General features: G+C 45.2%; 1 protein-coding gene across 3 annotated transcripts in view; it reads left to right on the forward strand.

Moving 5' to 3' along the window:
- The window catches only part of TAFA4 (TAFA chemokine like family member 4), a 179,947-nt gene that overhangs the window by 33,074 nt on the left and 127,800 nt on the right, over nucleotides 1-19,073 (forward strand). Inside the window, exons 1-3 of one of the 3 annotated variants that reach the window (XM_084764925.1) lie at nucleotides 279-347; nucleotides 9,258-9,395; nucleotides 14,824-14,939. In XM_084764925.1, coding sequence (XP_084621051.1) covers nucleotides 14,825-14,939 — 115 coding nt within the window. In that variant the 5' untranslated portion in view covers nucleotides 279-347; nucleotides 9,258-9,395; nucleotide 14,824. Of the gene's footprint in view, nucleotides 1-278; nucleotides 348-9,257; nucleotides 9,396-14,823; nucleotides 14,940-19,073 lie in introns of those variants that run through there. The other 2 variants (XM_084764924.1, XM_084764926.1) reach the window with 2 other exon arrangements.

The following is a 19,073-nucleotide window of genomic DNA, read 5'->3' on the forward strand; positions in this document are numbered from 1 at the left end:
TCTGTGTCCTTCTCATGTACACTCTGATGTACTTCCTCCCCCTTTGCTAACTCTGCTCTGGCTGCCTCGCTGTTCCTGAACCCACTGTGGTTGCTTTTTCCTTCCTCCTTAGGTCACGTGTCCATCACAACGCTGAGGTACCTTCCTAGAGATGCCAGACCATCCCAAAGTACCAAGTCCCAGCAGCCTCCTCTACCCATGCCCAGTCCCGCTGTGCTCCCCCTTTCTCTAGAATTTTCATCCCAGCTGCAGCAGCTTCCTCAATTTGTTTACCAGGGCATCTGTCCCCATGTGCTGGGGCACAGGTTGCAGGACTCCCAGGACCGGGTCTTTCCTCTACGCACAAGGTTCGTATAAGAAAAGCTACTCAAGCTGGGTGCGGTGGTATACACCTTTGATCCCAGCACTTGGGAGGCAGGGGCAGAGGCAGGTGGATCTCTGTAAGTTCAAGGCCAGCCTGGTCTATAAAGTGGGTCCAGGATAGTCAGAGATTACATAGAGAGGCCCTGTCTTGAAAAACCAAAGACCAAGCCAAATAAACAAAAGAGGGCTACCCGTGCAGAAGTGGCCTGTTGACCACCCAGCTGGGATGTGGAGGACTGTGTGACTTGAATGCTGTCTGCCCCGCTTGCTTTGCTACCCTGTATCCTTTCTCTATCCCAGTTCAAACCAGAATGAGAAGACCATTCCCCTTCAGAGGGACCAAGCAGTAAACAAGCCCCAAGGCTCATCTTTCTTGTCCTCTTCCCTGAATCTCTGAGGGCCTTACTGATGATCCAGGGGTCAGGTCTTAAGTTTCACCATCCCCCAAAGACACCACCGCTATGATGGAGTATCCTCTCAGCTGCTCCATGTAAGTGTGTGGTCTCCGGTTAGATGGCCACTTCTGGGGAAACAATTTTGTTCCTAATCTTCCTAGCGCGTTCTCGCACAGTGTGTGAATCAAGTTCACAGTCAGTATATGCAAGTGTTTTGAGCAGCTTTCAGTAGCTCAGGAACCTCGATCGACTGTTGCTGGGATTGCGTTCTAAAGGTACCAGGGAGAAGCAGAAAATATGGCATCATGTGACGCTTGCATTTAGTAGGGTAGGAGTTAGAAATAATTGCCATTTCATTATAAGCGGTTGCTTATTGATTTAGCTTTTTCAGATGGCAAGTCTATTTACATCTTATATTTACTTAAGGATATTTATTTGTATTCTGTATTAAACATTAAAGTGTATTATAATGAAAGTACCGATTGGCAGTCAACGTAAGCAGGCAATACACTTCCTTTCTTTGTCCACAAGAGGGCTCTCTTGTCTAACAAAAGATAAATTTAACGTTGCACATTTAATATAAGTTTAGATTAAGCCTTTAAGAAGCCTTTATCCCAGTAATGGATTAAAGTGGCCAATATTGTCTGCAATGGGCTTTGTCTTGCTATGCCATCCTGCTTTGCCTGAATTTATCTTGAGAGTCTGTCCAAGAATGTCTTTCAAGCCGAGTCACACACACTGTTTAAACAAAGCTGAGGCTAGAAGATGCTTGACCGGGCTCTTAGTAAAATTCTATCAATTTTGGTCAAGTGGCTGTTCATGTTTTGAGGGAGAGGTCTACCCTATAAACAACACATATTTAAGTCCTGTGATAGGCAGAGTAGCTGTCCTGGAGTATGGTGTGTGTGTGTGTGTGTGTGTGTGTGTGTGTGTGTGTGTGTGTGTGTGTATTGGAGGGGCAGTAACACATCATTCTCTCTTGGAGGGTCACATGTCAGTTTTGTCAGCAGTCTGCCACCCACCCCCAGGAAGACGTACCATAGCAGGGGTACTGTTAAAGGTACTTATACACACAGCTTCGAGAAAATCATATCACACCAAGTGGTTCTGGATTATGCTCTGAGTTGGTAGCTCACAAGCCACCTCCATGCTATGCTGATCTTTTATGATGGTAGCTACAATCCTTGTCACTCTGTTTTGATTATCTGAAAAATGAGAGGAACATTTCCAATTAAAGACTAGTCTAATTAAAAGGACTCAAGCCTCTGCACTGAGGATAATTGGGCCTTGAGAGATTTATGGCTAAATTGCCATTACCGGTCATATTTGTTCAGCACCAGACCTGGCTAATTTCTCTTGGATGGCGGGCTGTGCAGCTGTGCTGGTTGACACTGGATTTTGTGAGTGCATTTTATTTTATATAACTCATCGGATTCCGCTGTTTCATGTGTTCTGGCCCCCACTGCAGCGCTGTTGCTTAGAGTAGCTGCTTTGTGTTTCTCGTGGTCACCTGAGGGCTAACTAGTGTTTCCTCAATGATGAAAATGAGGGGTCTGGTCCTGTCTCCTTTAGAAAGGAGTATCACCTCGTGGGGATGAAAAGGCTGCTTAGTCAGAAGGAATTTCTCGGGTCTTAAAATCAGAGCGCAAGCCATAAAGGGACGTGGCATGTATATTTAATTAATTTAACTCAGCTCCAATTAGAGGAGCCCTCGGCAAGAACTCTACCCCATCACTCAGAACAGAAGGTATTGATAACATGTGAAATTAAAATGCCATTTATAAAATTCTTTAATTTTTAATAGACACCAGTTATTGTCTTTAATGGCTCATTTACAGTGTACTTTAGTATGTTGTAAAATGATCCAGTAGTAAATTCTTCATTGATGTTTTTAAGGGAGCTATAAAAAGGCAATTTGTGGCATGTGTCTACCACATATCGACAGAAAAGTAGGCTGCCTTAATGTAGATGATGCCTGCATTCTGCTGGCAAGGTCATTCCATGCATCATGTGATAATCTTAAACGAGGGCTTGATGGAGGCTTCGGCGGTGAGATGCCGCTTGTAACACACTGGTCAAAAATGCCGGCAACCTGTGGCTTCCGTCAGCACGTGCTTTAGCCCCAGGAGCGCATTTACTCCTGTTTTCTTTCAGAATAAATTCACCAGAGAAAGGTTTCACTGGCCATGTATTGGTGGCAAATCAGCAACGACATCCAATGCAGTCGTTTTTTTTAAGCAACTGGAAATGGAAACATCCCTCCTAGTTTCTGTCTGGGGGTCTGATGGCTCCTTCTGTGTGGGCAGGTCCCCTTCCAGAGTGTCTGGTACTTACTGGTGAGACTTGTCACTAAGACTGTAGGCTCCACCCCTCTTCCACACATAAGACCCCATTGCGCTCCCCAAACTGAAGTTTTATCAACTATTCATCTTCATAGCATTTCATAATAGTTCATAATATTTGTGAACTCTTTTTCCACCTCTGTCATCTTCTGTCTTGAGTGGGAACAAGTGCTCAAGAATGATTTAGCATGCTTGGAGACTCTGCTGCTGCCTCTCAATAACACTGGCTTAGCAGTATTCTGCCTTGCACCTGGTACCCAAGGGCTGTGAGTAGAAGCCACCTGACCATCCCTGTAGATACCAGCCCTGGAGGTCAGCGCAGATCTGGTGGTGATTCTATAAACAGCTAATGATGTGTCCTTACCACTGTGGTGCTGATGCAAGAGGCCCTTGGAGACCTTCCCCACCAGTGGCTAGCAGGAAAGGCAATTTGAACGGTTGACTTGTAACTAAGGAAGATTCTGGCTTGCTAGATTCTTGTGAACGTGTTTCTGAATGGGACCGTGTCAGGTAATAAACGTAATTGCATATATAGAATAGAGAAAGTGTCACTACTTAGTTGTTTTGGCTTCATTTTGGTGCTGGATTCCGTCATGGAAGACAACAGAAGTGATTCAGTCTTTATGCAGGCCACTCGATGCTGGGGTGCTTCCACCCAACTCTTCGAGGGTTCTGATCTGCAGCGTGGCTGTTTTCACATGTTTGATAAAATGGTGGCTCAGACCATGTAGTCCTTGCAGGGTTCACCTTCGTTTGGGTTTGGAGCTAGCTGCCTTTCAGGAACCTTTCAAGCATCAGAAACCTGACCTGCCATCTTCCTTTTAAGACAAAGCACAACTGATGTGCAGAGATACGTGTAAACTGTTACAGAGCCAATCTGGGGTCTGCTGATGAAGTCATTGCAGCCTGAGTCCCTGAGGCTGTGGGTCTGTGTCTTCAGATGCCAACGAAAATTGGCTTGATTTTTGGTGGACATAAAATGCATGAGAAATGCTGCACAGGCTTTGGGAATGTATTAGTAAGTCTAGTAGATTTCAGACATTAGGTATCTTGGTGACAGCTAGAATGCGAATCTTAGCTCTTGAACTTCTTAGCTGAGTGACACTGGTCAAGTCTCTCATCCTTTTCCATGCCACAAGGGAACAAAAATAAAAAAGCCATAATTTTAAATGAATGTGCTTATTAATTCATTAGCTTGTTTTGCAACACAGGGTGTTGAGGGAAGGGGCTTATTCATGCCAGGAAAATAATCTGCCACTGAACTGCCCCTACGTCAATTCTAACTCTATTTTAACACAGAGTCTTAGGAGTAGTCCAGGCTAGCCTGGAACCTAGGATCCAACTGTCTTATTCTGCCAAGTAGCTGGAATTAAAGATGCACACCATGGTATACAGTGGGAGTTAATATTTTAAAATGCTTAACACAGTATTTGGGTGTTTGATCTATAGTAGGTCCTGTGTAAGAGTCTGTTTTTTTTTAGGAGGGTCAGGGACAGAGGAGATAAACTGTCATGTAGCCCAGGCTGGCCTGGACGTCATTAGGTAGTGAGGATATCCTTGAACTTCTAACCCTTCTGTCTCCATTTTCTCAGTGCTGGTACTAGAGACCATGCCTAGCACTAAAATTTATTTATTTAATCAAATACTATTCTATTGATATATATGTGATATATAGTATGTATGTATGTATGTATGTATGTATGTATGTATGTATGTACCACAGTGGAGGGCAGAGGTCAAGCCAGCTCTTTCTCTCCTCCATGTGGGTTGCAGAGATCAAACTCAGGCTATCAGGCCTGGCAGCAAGTGTCTTTGCCCACTGAGCCATCTCGCTGGCCCAGTAAGAGTTTTAAACACTAAAACAAGTCGGCCTCCTTGGGGGGTTTGGAGGATTAGCTCCAGCGTTCAAGCTGTGGACTCCCCTTGCTTAGGAAAGCTAATTACAGTGTCAGTCATTTCTAACGCGTCTGATAAATGGAAGCCTTTCAAGTGCGTGCCTCATTTTGATGTTTCTGACAATGGAAAGTTGAAAGAACAGTACAAAGCCTTCCCACGGACTGCCTCCCCTGCCCACCAGGGACCGCTGCTCATTGATTTGTGCTCCTTCATTCATTTACTCACTCATTCATTCTTTCCTCCTCACCGTCCGTCCCTCAGACCCTGCCTCCCTCCCTCCTGCGTGCACCCCCCATTCCTATCTTCTCTCTGTTTCCTTTCTTTCTTTTCCTTGAATTCATTTCAAATGAGTTAGAGGTATTATCCCTTAATATATATATACATATATATATTAATATTTCAAAGCATATTTTCAGCGAGAAGGAATTTTTCTGAACTACAATATAACCAACATAAGGAGTTTGAATGCGGGGTTTGAATGTTGATTCAGCATTGTGCTGTACATCCTCTGTTCAGATGTTGTAATTGTCAAAGCAACGCCCTTTACAGCTGTCTGTGTGTACACAGCTCATCCTGGGGATGACGAGGAATTCATTGTCCTTGCTTAAGGCCCAGTGTATGATACATCTTCTACTTTATTCAGATCATACTTACTTTTTCTTTGGCTGTGTGTGTGTGTGTGTGTGTGTGTGTGTGTGTGTGTGTGTGTGTGTTTGGTCTTTATGATCTAGATAATTTTCTTTTCTTTTTTTTTGTTTTTTTTTTGTTTTTTTTTTCGAGACAGGGTCTCTCTATGTAGCCTTGGCTGTCCTGGACTCACTTTGTAGACCAGGCTGGCCTCGAACTCACAGTGATCCACCTGCCTCTGCCTCCCAAATGCTAGGACTAAAGGCGTGCGCCACCACACCCGGCTCGATCTAGATAATTTTCTTAACCAAAGCTGAGTATTTATGTTCCAAATGCCCCTAACACCTGAGTTTGTCTAAGTTTTTATTCCGGATCAGATCCCGGTATGAGGCCCCATCCCATTGCCCTTTAAAAAATAAAAAAGAATAGGTGCATGTCTATGGCGTACGTTTTAAGAATAGAAAACAAAAACAAAAATAAAACCAAAACCAAAACAAAAAACCCTCAGGATGGGGAAGGGATTGGCATGTGGGCTGCAGGAAGTGCCCGCAAAGTGCCTCCACCAAGTGAGCAGCTACCTTCAGAAAGAACCACTCCCCCGGGAGCTCACCCCGCTAACAGGGAAGGCGGGTAGATCAAGAGAACAAAAAGGTGCAGCCTCTCTATTTCCTTGATAAGAAATCAAGGGAAGGCAGCATTCTTTGCTGTGTAACACGGAAATAAATTAAACATCTGAAGAATAGTCTCTTCTGCCCAGAAACCTCAAAGTTTCTCAGCATTGGGAAACATGAAATGACGTCCTGCTCTCTTGTTGTAGAAAAGCACCTGCCTCTGTAGAATGCCACCGTGTCAGGTGAGAGATGAAAGCACAGCCCGGCATCCAAATGTCGTCTGTGTCTTTTTAGTGCATTCTGAGAATGACCAGGCACCATAAAACATTTTTAAACATCTTAGCTTCGATGTGGCCAGTGTCTTTCATCACTGATACTTCTGGAAACTCTTTAAAAATAAATGAGTTTTGAAGCTGACTGATGGCAATGGTGGTGTTGGCTAGGGATGTAGTTTGGTTGGTACAGTGCTTGCTTAGCAAGCGCAGAAGCTCTGGGCTTGCTTGTTAGCACCACATAAAACTGGCTTTGATGGTGCGTGTTTGTAATCGACTGGGGAAGTGGAGGCAGGAGGATCAGAAGTTAAAGGTCATCATTGGCTCCATAGTGAGTTTGAGGCCAGCCTGGATTACAAAAAGAGCTGCGTCACGGTTGGCGTGACTGCAGCATGGCGACCTGGTGGTCTTGATCCTAGTGAAGTTTAAGAGGAAGAGTTCATCATTTTCCAGAACTTGCCCAAGGTACAGAAAATCGGACAGAACGAGTCACCTTGTATCCTAAAATTAAACTCACCCTATGTTGTCTGGCATGTGAACTATTGCATGGCTCTTTACCAAGAGTGCATTTTGTTTGTTTGTTTGTTTGTTTGTTTGTTTGTTTTTGTATTGAAAACAGAATGCTCAGTGGTTCCTTCTCTGTGAAGAAAACAACATAAGCATTAGCCAGGAAAGGTCACCTTTGTTTCCTGCCTAAGGAGAGCAATGTGATTCATTGCTTTCCAATAGCAGAAGGTCATGTTGTGCCCTTGGGTGGACATGACAACAAAGATGCCTCATAAAATTGTAAGACCCGGGACATGAACATCCTGAGTAACTCATATTTATGCAGCTGTTCAAAGCCATTTTCCTTTTGTGGAGTGGATTGTTCCTGGCACACTCTTTGTTTCCCGTGACCCTCAAGGGAGTTGGTCTTGAAGTCCATCACTGGAAAGGTTCTCCCATCAACTGGGGAGATTATCTTTGAATTGTCTAAAGAAGAAAGATCTCTCCCTTGGGCCCAGTGGTGCGTTTGTAACGGGTTCATGAGGATTGCAAAGTAGCAGGGAGGTGGCATTTCAGAAATCATTTTGATATTTGCAGTGCCATATTTATTAAGTACCATAGCTGTGAATTTCTTAGTGCAGGTGATTGTTTTTCTATGTACCATGGGAAGGGCATATTTCACTCAGCAGTGTGGAAAGCTGTGCATTCTAAAGACCATTTTGCTTTTCAGAAGGCTTTGTTTTGGAATTGTGTTTTCTGTTCTACACATTGCCGGAGACTGAGCCTAGGGCTTTGCGCATGCTCAGCAAGCACTTTTTTCTGCTCTTGAATAGTTCAGTTCTTTGCTCCTCCTCTTCCTCTCCTCCTCTTCCTCCTCTCCTCTTCTCCTCCTCTTCCTCTTCTTCCTCCTTTCTCCTCCTCCTCTTCCTCCTCCTCTTCCTTCTCGTCCTCCTCCTCCTCTTCCTCCTCCTCCCTTCCTCTTCCTCCTCTTCCTCCTCATCCCTCTTTTCCTCCTCCTCTTCCTCCCCTTCCTCCTCCTCTTCCTCTTCTTCCTCCTCTTCCTCCTCCTCCTCTTCCTCCTCCTTAATGATTCCATCAGGTGGAAATGTTCTAGTGCACTTGGGGTGGTGAGTGTCAACTATGAACTTACTATGAAGTTCTTATAACTTGATACAATGAGTTATGTCAAAAAGACCTTTTCTGTGAGTTTCCCATTAACATTTTTTTTTCCCAAAAAGGAGCCTTGAAGATGGCCTAGCATCGTCCCCAGGTGTCAATCACCCAAATCTAGGGACTCAAATTTTCATACTGACTATGAACTCTGCTGTGAGCTCTAGCAAATTGTATACCCTTCAGGACTAATTGTTTTAAATGTCCTTTTTTTCCAATGGTCAATGAAATGAGGAGGAGGAGGCAGTGTATCTTAAACGATTTGGGTTCCTCTGTCAAAATTGATTGGCTGTGCTTCTGGGAACATTCCTATGTTAAATCTGTGTTGTGTTGGGCTGGGCTCGGTTGATGATGAAGGGCTTGAAATAGGTCTCTAGAACCCACACTACAGATATAAAAAGCCTCACCAGGCAGTGGTGGCACACACCTTTAACCCCAGCACACGGGAGGCAGAGGCAGGTGGATTGCTGTGAGTTCGAGGCCAACCTGATCTACACAGAAAGAGTTCCAGGACAGCCAAGGTAACATAGAGAAACTCTGTCTCGGAAAAAAAAACAAACAAAAAACAAACAAACAACAACAACAACAACAACAAAAACAAACAAGACTTCATGTGGTAGCATGGTGCTTGTAATCCTAGCTTTGGGGAGGGGAAGACAGTGGGAGTCACTGGCTAGCCACTCTAGACTATTTAAAGAATTCCAGACTATTGAGACCTTGAAAAAAGAAGATGGCACCTGAGGAACAACACGGGAGGTTGTCTTCTGGCACCCACATGAGCATGCACACACATTCCTGCATACCTGATTACACACATGCTTACATGCTTACATGCATGTACAAACACCAACACACACACACACACACACACACACACACACACATATGCAGAAACTTGTCTATATTGTGTGAACTAGCAAGTGACTAGGTAATGAATATTGAATCTTCCATGCCCCCAGCAAACATTACTGATAAACAAGAGTTTGTTCATTTGTGGGCCTGAAGCTGCAGGCGTAATGGTAGAAAGCATTATTTTACTCCTAGAAGCAACATACCAATCGACCCCTGTTTCTCTTCGTTTTGTCTCCTTTAAAGACAGGCCTTCCAAGCTGAAGGAGCTTTTGGGAGCTGCAGATATGGTTGGTCCCAGCTACAAAGGAGTGTTCGCGGCCACTCTGCAGGACCTTCTGGAGTAACTGTTTGACGGGGACCATATACTGTGAACTCCCCAAGGTAAAAGAATTAAACTGATTTTAGTAGATTCCAAGCAGCCAAGAGTTGATAAAGTTTTCTGGAAGCCTTAAAAAAAAAATACATTTAAGCTGGGAGTGGTGGTGTACGCTTTTAACCCCATGCACTCAAGAAGCAGAGGCAGGCTGACCTGCATGAGTTCGAGGCTAGGACATCCAGGTCTACAAAATGAGACAGAGCTACCACACAGAGAAACCCTGTCTTGAAAAACAAACAAACAAACAAACAAAACAAAATTTAAAAATTAAAAAAAACTAAAAAAAAAAAGTCAAGGCAGGCAGTACTTTAATCCCAGTACTCACGAGGCAGAGACCAGAGGATCTATGAGTTTGAGGCCATCTTCTTCTACACAGTGAGTTCCAGGACAGCCAGGGCTGCACAGAGACATATTATCTTGAAAAACCAAACCCAAACACAACAAAAAGAATTGTCATTCTTTATACTTTACTGCATTTTGAAATGAAGTCATCTCAGTGTGTGACGCCCTCTGGAACATTCCATGGGGAGAAGATGAGGAGACAGATTATATCTGAATAAATCCCTGCTCCACCCTCACTACCCAACCTGACATTTCTCTAGGGGGTCACAGTATTTTTGAGGTAGATAGGGGGTCTCAGTAAAGTAGACCAGGCTGGCCCTGAACTCACCTGCCTCTGCTTCCTCAGTGCTGGTTAGAGGCATGTGTCACCACGCCTGGCAGTCAGAGCTGTTATTTAGAAAACACTAGTTTTAGGAGAAGAGGAACCTGAGAACAGGAAGCAGAGGACTGACCCCGGAAGAATCTAGGTGAGGTACCATGGCCTAGGACTTGCAATGTCTGTCCTTGGGCTTCTGAGGAACCGTTGGGGATGATGTGAATCAGAGGAACGTGTGCATAGGGGACTGGTGATGTCTAGGCTGGGATCAGAGATGCTCACCAGGAGATTGGGGGCAACACAGCATTAATTAGCGCCTTTGGAAGCCAGGCTGCTGTGGTACCCTCCTCAGTGTGGGAGGTCCCATGGTAGCACAACGTGCACTTCCTTGAGCAGACTCCAAACACAGGGCAAAGAGAAAGGGGTTCTGCAGATGTAATTATGAGCTTAGATAATTGACTTAGAGTTCAATGGCGTGTACGTGTCCTCTGTCCGACTGAGTTATTCAGGTAAACCCTAAAATGGGACTGGAGTTTTTTTGGATGAATAGTTTGGAGCCGAGACAGGGCTGGGAGACTCCACACATGAAACCTCCAGGGGCCCGAGAGTTCTTGGCCAGTGTTCTAACATGGCAACCTTAATCACAAAGCCCAAGGACGTGCTTCCCACCATCCCAAGGTCCGTTTTACCCAGCTAGGGGTTTAGATGAGGACATGCCCAGCTAAAACCCTCTTGTTTTGCCCCTTCTTCTCCTGGTCCAGGAGTGGCGGGGAATTGAACCCAGGACTCTAACATTGAGGCCTCCAGCAATGATCAGAAGACTCATGCCAGACTCCCAACTTGCAAAAACCAAGCTCACATTTTTGATTTACCGTCACCTGCTAAGTTTAGTCCTTTTCTGCAGAAGAAGTCCTCAGCTCTCTCTTCTTGCAGAGACACTCTGCTCCTCTCTGCTTTGGAGGGATAGCATGGAAACACAACTTCTTCCACCTCCTCTGCATCAGTGGGCACGTCTAAAGGGACCTAGGCCCTAGAGCATCTTGAATGATTACAAAGAAACCTTATACCGATATAAGATGCCATGATTTATCAATTATGTATAACTTAAGGAGAGCAAAGAGATTGAAAATGTCATATATGATGATCTGTAAAAAAAAAAATCTGGGATAGCCTTAAACTCACTATTTAGCCAAGGCTGATAGGAAACGTCTGATCCCTTTGCCTTCACTTCCCTGGTGCTAAGGTACCAGGCATGTACCACCGGGCCTGGTTTTACATGGTGCTGGAAATGGAACCCCGGGCTTTGTGTGTACGTGGCAAGCACTCTATCAACTGTGACCCATGGTCAGCCCTTTGATTAACTTCTAGTGGAATATTCTCTCGTGTATATAGTGATTTAGCTTCCAATCGTTAATCCTAACGTCAGCTACTGATCTAATTGGCCCAAAGGACTTCCTTCTTAATCTAGAGTTGAAAATTGAGAGGGCAGGAAGTTGGGTTGGCAATGCCTTAGACACCATCAGTGGTGGGGGCATTGGGCGCACATCTCCAGGGAGCTCCTGTTACCTATCCTGTTGCTGCACAGAAATGTGAGCCTCAGAGTTCTAGTAGTAATATTTCAAGGAAATGGATTTTGCTCTTCAGCTTGCACAGTTTATATGTGAGCAACCAGTGTGTTTTAAGAATGGTGCAAGGGTCAGAGGCAGGCAGATCTCTTTGAATTCAAGGTCTGCCAGGGCATACACTCTGTGACACTCTGTCTCAATAAAAAGAAAAGAAAAAGAAAAGAAGTTGCACAAAACAAACAGAACAACTTGCAGGCGGGATCCTTGGCTTCTAATTTGCAGCAATTAGTGACTCAAACAGAGAGCATGTGAACATATTGGCTGAGTGGAGCATTAGTTCCCTATGGCTGAGGAACAAATCACCTAATTTAGCGGTTCAAAAGGGCCTTGCAACAATGTAAAAGGGCCAGAAGAAGTCAATGCTGTGTGTCACCATTAACTTGGACATCTTCAGAGATGAACTTAGAATCTCATCTTAGCTTGGCTGCTTCAAAGGCAGACTCAGTTGTAGGTCCACGAGCAATGTGACATCTCTTTATAAGATGCATCTGACTGAAATGGGAGAAGTGGAGGGCTGGGGCAGATCCTGTGCCCGAGAGTGCTTGCTGGGGCCCCTGCAGCTGATGTGCTGTGGTTCCCAGGCCTGGCATCCCTGCTCTGGTTGACGCACTTCTGGGTGAGCTGGCAGCTGATATCCTGGAAGGATTTCTTTTGGATTCTCACCTACTGTTACACAAGTAGTGACTCAATCCCACCTGCCAGGTTTATCCTCTGCCCCAGAATGCTTGTTTTTCATAGATTTGGCCCACTGCTCCATGGACTCTGCATTCTTGCATGGGCCAACTAATTGTAAAGAACGACATCTGTATCAACAGACACAGACTTTTCTTATTCTCATCATTTCCCAGATGTTGCAGAAGAGCAGCTATTCCCGTAGCTTTAAAATCACGTGAGGAATCATGAGTAATGTAGAGATGATTTTAAAAATGTACAGGAGGTACTTTTTTTTTTTTTACAGGAGGTGTGCAATTATACAGGAGTGTGTCACACAGGAGGTGTGCAATTATACAGGAGGTGTGTGGCTACATGGGAGGCATGCAGCAATAGAGGCAGTGTGATGTCATACAGGAGGTGTGAGCTTGTAGGGGAGGTGTGTGCCATAAGGAGGCGTACATTATATAGAAGGTGTGTACCGGTGTACATTATATAGAAGGTGTGTACCGTCCAGGAGGTATGCAACTGCACAAGAGGTGTGCATTTATACAGAAGGTTGAAGCTATCCGAGAGCTGCATGGCTGTACAGGTTTGTGGTTAGGGAGGAGGTGTGGGGCTACAGAGGAGGTACGCAGTGACAGAGGTAGTGTGAGGTTGTGCAAGAGGTGTGAGCTTGGAGAGGAGGTGTGCAGTTGTATAGGAGGTGTGTGGTTGTATAGCATGTGTGCCCTTGTACAGGATGGGTGAGGAGACACAGTAGACGTGTGGGTTGTAGGCATGCTAACCTACACTTTTGGGAGGGACTTGAACATTCACTGTTTTCGGTGTCTGGGAATCAATCTTCAGAGTTCTAAGGTGGGGCTGTCTGTAGTGAAGGCTTCCTCTGGTGTATTGTGGGGTTAATAGACACTACAACATATGTGCCAGGCAGAAACTAGTCTGTACATATCTAATGGTTTGATTTTTGATGTACGAGTCAATTGAGGGGCTGGAGAGAAAAGCATGCTTGCTTGTATTGCAGAGGACCTGAGTTCAGTTTCCAGCACATATATAGAGGCTCACAACTGCCTGTAACTCTAACTCCAGGGGATATGTACACACACACACGCACACACACACACACACACACACACACACACAGACACAGACACACACACACACCTTTAGAAAAGTGTCATTTTAAAAGTCAAAGCAGAAAACATGAATCATCTTTAATTTCCTTACGATATTTAGAATGCCATAAAATGAGGGGCTCAAAATAAAGCATTTTGATAGACCTCCAAGAAGATGGGGGAGAGAGAGGGGAAGGGGGAGAGAACAGGTATGCCGTACATGTGTGGCACACATGCTCATGAATATACAAGTGAGTGTGCCTGTGTGCATGCATGCAGAGGGAGGACACTATTTTGACTTAATTCTTCACCTTATTCCCTTGAGACAGGGTCTCTTACCAAACCTGGAGCTAGGCTGCCAGCCAGCAAGCCCCACTGGTCCTACTATATCTGCCCCACCCCTGCAGCACTGGGGATGCAGATAGGGGTGTGTTTGTGTGTGTGTGTGTGTGTGTGTGTGTGTGTGTGTGTGTGTGCGCGCGCGCGCAGGAACATCTTGCTTTTTTTCCTGGATGCTGAGATACCAACTCAGGTCCTCTCTTGCACAATTAGTGGCAACCCTACAGAGCCATCTCTTTGTTTCGTCCTGATGCCCCTTTCATTTGCTCATCTTGCATTAGGATAGAGGGCGTGGTCAATTGTGAATGGAATTATCCTAGAGAACTCTCTAGATACTGTCCATCCATATGGTGACAATTTATCTTTCCTTCTATTTGTTGCAGTTTTTGGTGACAGGCCCTCCCTCTGTAGCCCAGGCTAGCATGGACTCATTAAATAGCTGGTGTTGATGTTGAACACCGTGGTGTTCTTAGCTCAGCCTCCTGAGTCCCAGAATTAAGGTGTGAGTCACCATAACGCACACTGGTCTATTTTCCTCACCTAATTCTGAGGTTTGTGTAACGAATGGTAAATCACATGTTCAGGAATAGAGGGTCTTAATATACTGGCAGAGAACCCTAAAAATTCTTGGGCCACATGTGCACACCTTTTGTGGATTCATTCAGACATAGATCGCCCTAGTTCTCTGAGAAGGGCTCTAACTTTGTCCCGTCTCCATTTTGAGATTTGGAGATATGGTGGAATGCGACCTCTTGCTTCATCAGGGCAGCTTTAGGTGTTCCTTGGTGAATCCTAAGAAAGACGCTCACTGCAGCATGGTGTTAACTCAGAAAACTCATAATTATGAAAGACATTTGCTGAAACCCGAGTCGATGCTCGGGGCAAATTGAAGCTGGACGGGTTTGCAGGTTTTCTTGGGGGGAGGGAGGGTGAGGTGACGTGTTGAGGTTCTTCACCGGCCTGTCTCTGCTTCCCTGACCGGGGCTGGCCAGAAGAGGGCCTGGCCTTCCTCATCCTCACTGAATGTGACCCTGTTTCTCCCCAGGATGAGAGTCTGTGCTAAGTGGGTGCTGCTGTCACACTGGCTGGTTCTGGCCTCCGTGTTCATGGTCTGCTGTAAGCTGATGTCCGTCTCGAGCCAGCACCTCCGGGGACATGCAGGTAAGCCGTTTAAGCTCATTATGTACTGCTGAGATCAATTAATAAAACATTTCGGACACACCAGAGTCCACACTTTAGACACAGGTGATTGACAAGCGCATTGGCTGGTGTGTACATAACAGAGGAAGTGTGACGTGTGGCAGAGCCACGGACAGACAAGGTCTAAGGGCTTGTGGCGCAGCAGGGCTGATCTGGGCCTCTTTGCAAGGTGTTGTCCGACTTCTCCTTTGAGTTTAAGCTTTTGCTGTCCTGGGCGCGCTTCTGTATTAGGAGTGCTTTTTCTCTGAATGTCAGGAAGTCAATAGCACTCTGTGTGTGAGTGGGCGTGTCTGCGCCTATGCAGATGCTCTTTCTTATAGTCCCCTGAAATTCAGGGTCAAGTTTAGATCTCAGCTGACTCAGGGCTGTCCTGAGAGAACCTTTCAGGTAACTTAAGAGCCTTCTGAGACACACAAAGTATGCTGAATGATAGACACAATTAAAGGAAAGAAGAAAAGAAATGTCAAAATAAAGAAAACAGCAGGGGTAACCTTTGCGTTTCCATGGGCCTCCAAGGGAAGCGTGTCTAAACCTGAAGAGGCAGTTGTTCTGGTAATTTCTAGTGAAACTCATGTCTGTGCATTGCCTTTTAAAGTTAATTTTATAGCACTGTGGAAAAAAAAACCACCACCAACAAAACAAACCCAGATCTCATGATGTAATTATCATGGTTCCGTATCTTGTGCTTTGTTCATAATTGCCTTTCCTCCACCCTCTTGTGACCCTCCACCTTCTCTTGCTGCTCCCTTCCACCCCTGCAAACAGCTTTTCAAGTCATCCGTGCATCAGCACGGGAGCTATAGGTGCACTTAAGTTTACATTCTGCACATGAGGGGAAATGCGATGTTTGTCTTTCTTCCTCCACTACTGTCCCTTGTTTCTCCTGAGTTCCCCGTCATTCCTGGAAATAGTTCCCTTCTGGTGTTTTGTCTGTCTCCTACCCACCAGCCCTTGCTCTCCACCATCCATGCTGCTGCTGCTGTGTGTCACAACAGGTCCAGAAAGCGTGGACCCCAACCACTATGGCCTGACCCCACTGGTGCATCTGGGAGATGCTGAGAGATTTTATTTCCTGATCGAAGGCGAGTTGGTAAAGTCCCTACTGTGGTGACTGGAGACCACAGCATACATGGATGAAAGTGCTCCCAGGGGTCAGATGTGACCTGAGATTTTTGAGCTTGGGCAGAGGGTGTGACTAACTACAATATTGCCCCCCCCTCATTTCTTTCTCTAGTATTGGAGATTGAACCCATCACCTCCAAGCTGTCTACTGTTGAGCTACATCCCCAGAATTTTTCATCTTTAAGTACAAACCACAAGATACAACTTATCATCCAAATGCCTCTCCTAACTGCCAGATTAGGGACTGGCAAGTGTATCTTGAACAAACAAAACAGGACGTGTCTGATAAGGATGAAGGACCAAGCCTCTTCCTGCCTCACAGCTTACCTTTGTGATCTGGGTGAAGGAGTATTTATTTTCTCACTTTCTCTGGGGTTTTCCAAACCACTATGGTTCAGGAGTGGAACATACAGCATAGGAACATAATCTCATCATCTCAAAATTGGTGATAAAAAATTGTCTCCAGAAAAACATTTCACCATTTGCATCCTCATCACCATTGACATCTGTGGACATCTATTTACACGTAGGCTCTGTGTGTGAAGCTCGTTTTGTGTAGGGATCTTGCTATGTGTTCTATTGCTGTATTAGTTATTGTTTTCTCCTGATGGGAAGGAATATTGGGCGTAAACAACTTAAGGGCGGTACAATTGGGGGGATATAATTTATCAGGCAGGAGAAGCCAGCAGCGGGCATCTCTGAGGCAGTGGAACCATATGTTAGCTGTTTGCTCACTTCTCAGTGGCTCAGGAAGCAGACAGAGAATCAAGGCTAGAATCAAGAAAGAATGAAAAAATCCAACCCCACCCAAAGTGGTCCACTTCCCCTAGCTGGGTACCATCGTCCAGTGGTCCCACTGCATCTCCAAGCTGGGGATCAAGGGTTCCAAGCCACAGTGTTGCCCATATTAGCTCCAAACATCTGAGGCTCAAGTGTTCATCTTGCTTCAGCCCCCCAGAGTAACTGTGACTATAGTTATATCCTACTCTACTCTTGACTATCAGCAGGAAGATTGTGAGTTCAAAGCCAGCCTTCACAGTACAGAGAGACCCTGTGTCTCCCCTGGCCCCAAGAAAGTAAAGTGTGAAAGTACCTTAAATTAAGTAACACATTAAATGTGTAAAGACCCCTGTGCACAGATGTCTATGTGTGGGAAGTTTGATTGATGGGATAGCCCACCCACAAGACATATCATGTCATGGTTTCCTGTCCCTTACTCTGACTTGTTAACGGTATCTTCAGTTTTAGGCTCAAGGTAATTTTTAAAAAATCTCTCACAACTCCATTTTCTCCCCTCCCCTCAAATGACAGTTAGAAGATGGGAAAAATAATGATTGAAGTTTTGAGGAATCAGCATAAAATCAATACCACTAGCTGGTTGTTGTACTGTGTCTTTTGATGAGTTCATTTAGGGGGCCAGAGCATTTGAAGTCATTCATCTTATCTGTGTAGTGCACATCTGTTTTTCTAGAGTGGAGCTTGGTAGAATGTACCAGCGGGTGCATTGTCAACAGGTTTCCAGGCACGAGGCTGGGGGTGATGCCGAGGAGAAGTTAAATCCTTAAGGAAGGGGGTTCGGGGGATGGATGGCTCAGTTGATAAAGAGCTTGCCATGCAAGTGAGAGGACCTGAGTTCGCACCCCCAGCTCCCAAGTAAAGAGTCAGGCAGTGGTTTGTACCTATAAGCTCCATGCGAGAGTGACAGAGACAGGTGGATAGATTTCTGGGGCTTTCCAGACAGACTAGTAGGACCAGGAAGCTCCAGGTTCAATGTGAGACCTTCTTTCCAACAATGAGATGGAAAGTGATTGAGAGAGTACACTGGATGTTGAAAACACACACACACACACACACACACACACACACACACACACACACACACTTGAAGAAAATAGGCTACAGCCAAACCTTCCATGTTATATATGACAATCCTTGTTTCATACACAACTCCAAATTCAGGAACTAGACAACTCTGTAGCTAACTCGAAGTTAAGAGCAGAATTGTTCCCAAGAAAGGGCAGATGGCATCTTCCATTCCAGCAAAAGTTGGACTGTTAGAAGGGATGGTAAAGGTGCTGAGCGAGGCCTTGGTTAAACCTGCTGAAGAAACAGCTGACGTAACCTGGGATTCCTATGGGGGTAGGTTTCTCTGGTTTCTTGGCACATATGGCCCACTTGTGGCATTCTCCGGCTGATGGGCGTCCTCTGTTTTCAATCTCTGGAATTTTAATGCTCATCACTCTATATCTAACCGGCCATCAGAGGAACAAGGTAACCAGGTCTTATCCCTGCCTCACACGGACCTCTGTTTTGTGACTGAAGTTTTCTGCTACCTGGAGAGTCATCTTTTGTAGAGGCCAGATACCAAATTCCCTCTGTGACCTTCACAGTGTGGTCATCTGGCCAGAGTGAGGGCTTCTGAGTCCCGTCATCAGTTTTACTCTTCTGGAGGTCTCATAAGATGTGACCCTGTTCCTGTACTATAGTGGGCACTAAACTATTTATGCATAGGCTGACTAATTTTGTTCACTTGTCACCACATGGTCTGCTGTATAGTTTTATGCTGGTGGTAAAAATCCCAAATAATTTATTTAGGCAAGTATGGAAGAAGTATTCTCTTTTTGTTGGCTATTCTGGAAATAACATGTCCAGACATGGATAAATTACCACGCACTCTATTTTGTAACTTGCTCTCTTCCATGTCACAATAGAGTTTGGAGGTCTTCTGATGTGGATGCTTGCTGGTATCTATTCCCCTCTGGGAATATGTTTGTGTATGCTGTATGTTTGTGCATTGTATGGGCGTACCATCAGTTGTTTGGTCATGCCAGCACTGGCTAGATTGCCAGGAGATGTGTACAAGGACACATGTTCTGACTGGGAAGAAGTGGAGCTGGTGGAATGGCTAAGTTAGTGCATGTGAAGGTGTTAATGAGATGTGGCTAATTGCTGGGACAAATACAGAAGACAGAA

This window comes from Acomys minous (assembly GCF_964271855.1).
Source record: "Acomys minous genome assembly, chromosome: 17".
Taxonomy (NCBI): Eukaryota; Metazoa; Chordata; class Mammalia; order Rodentia; family Muridae; genus Acomys; species Acomys minous.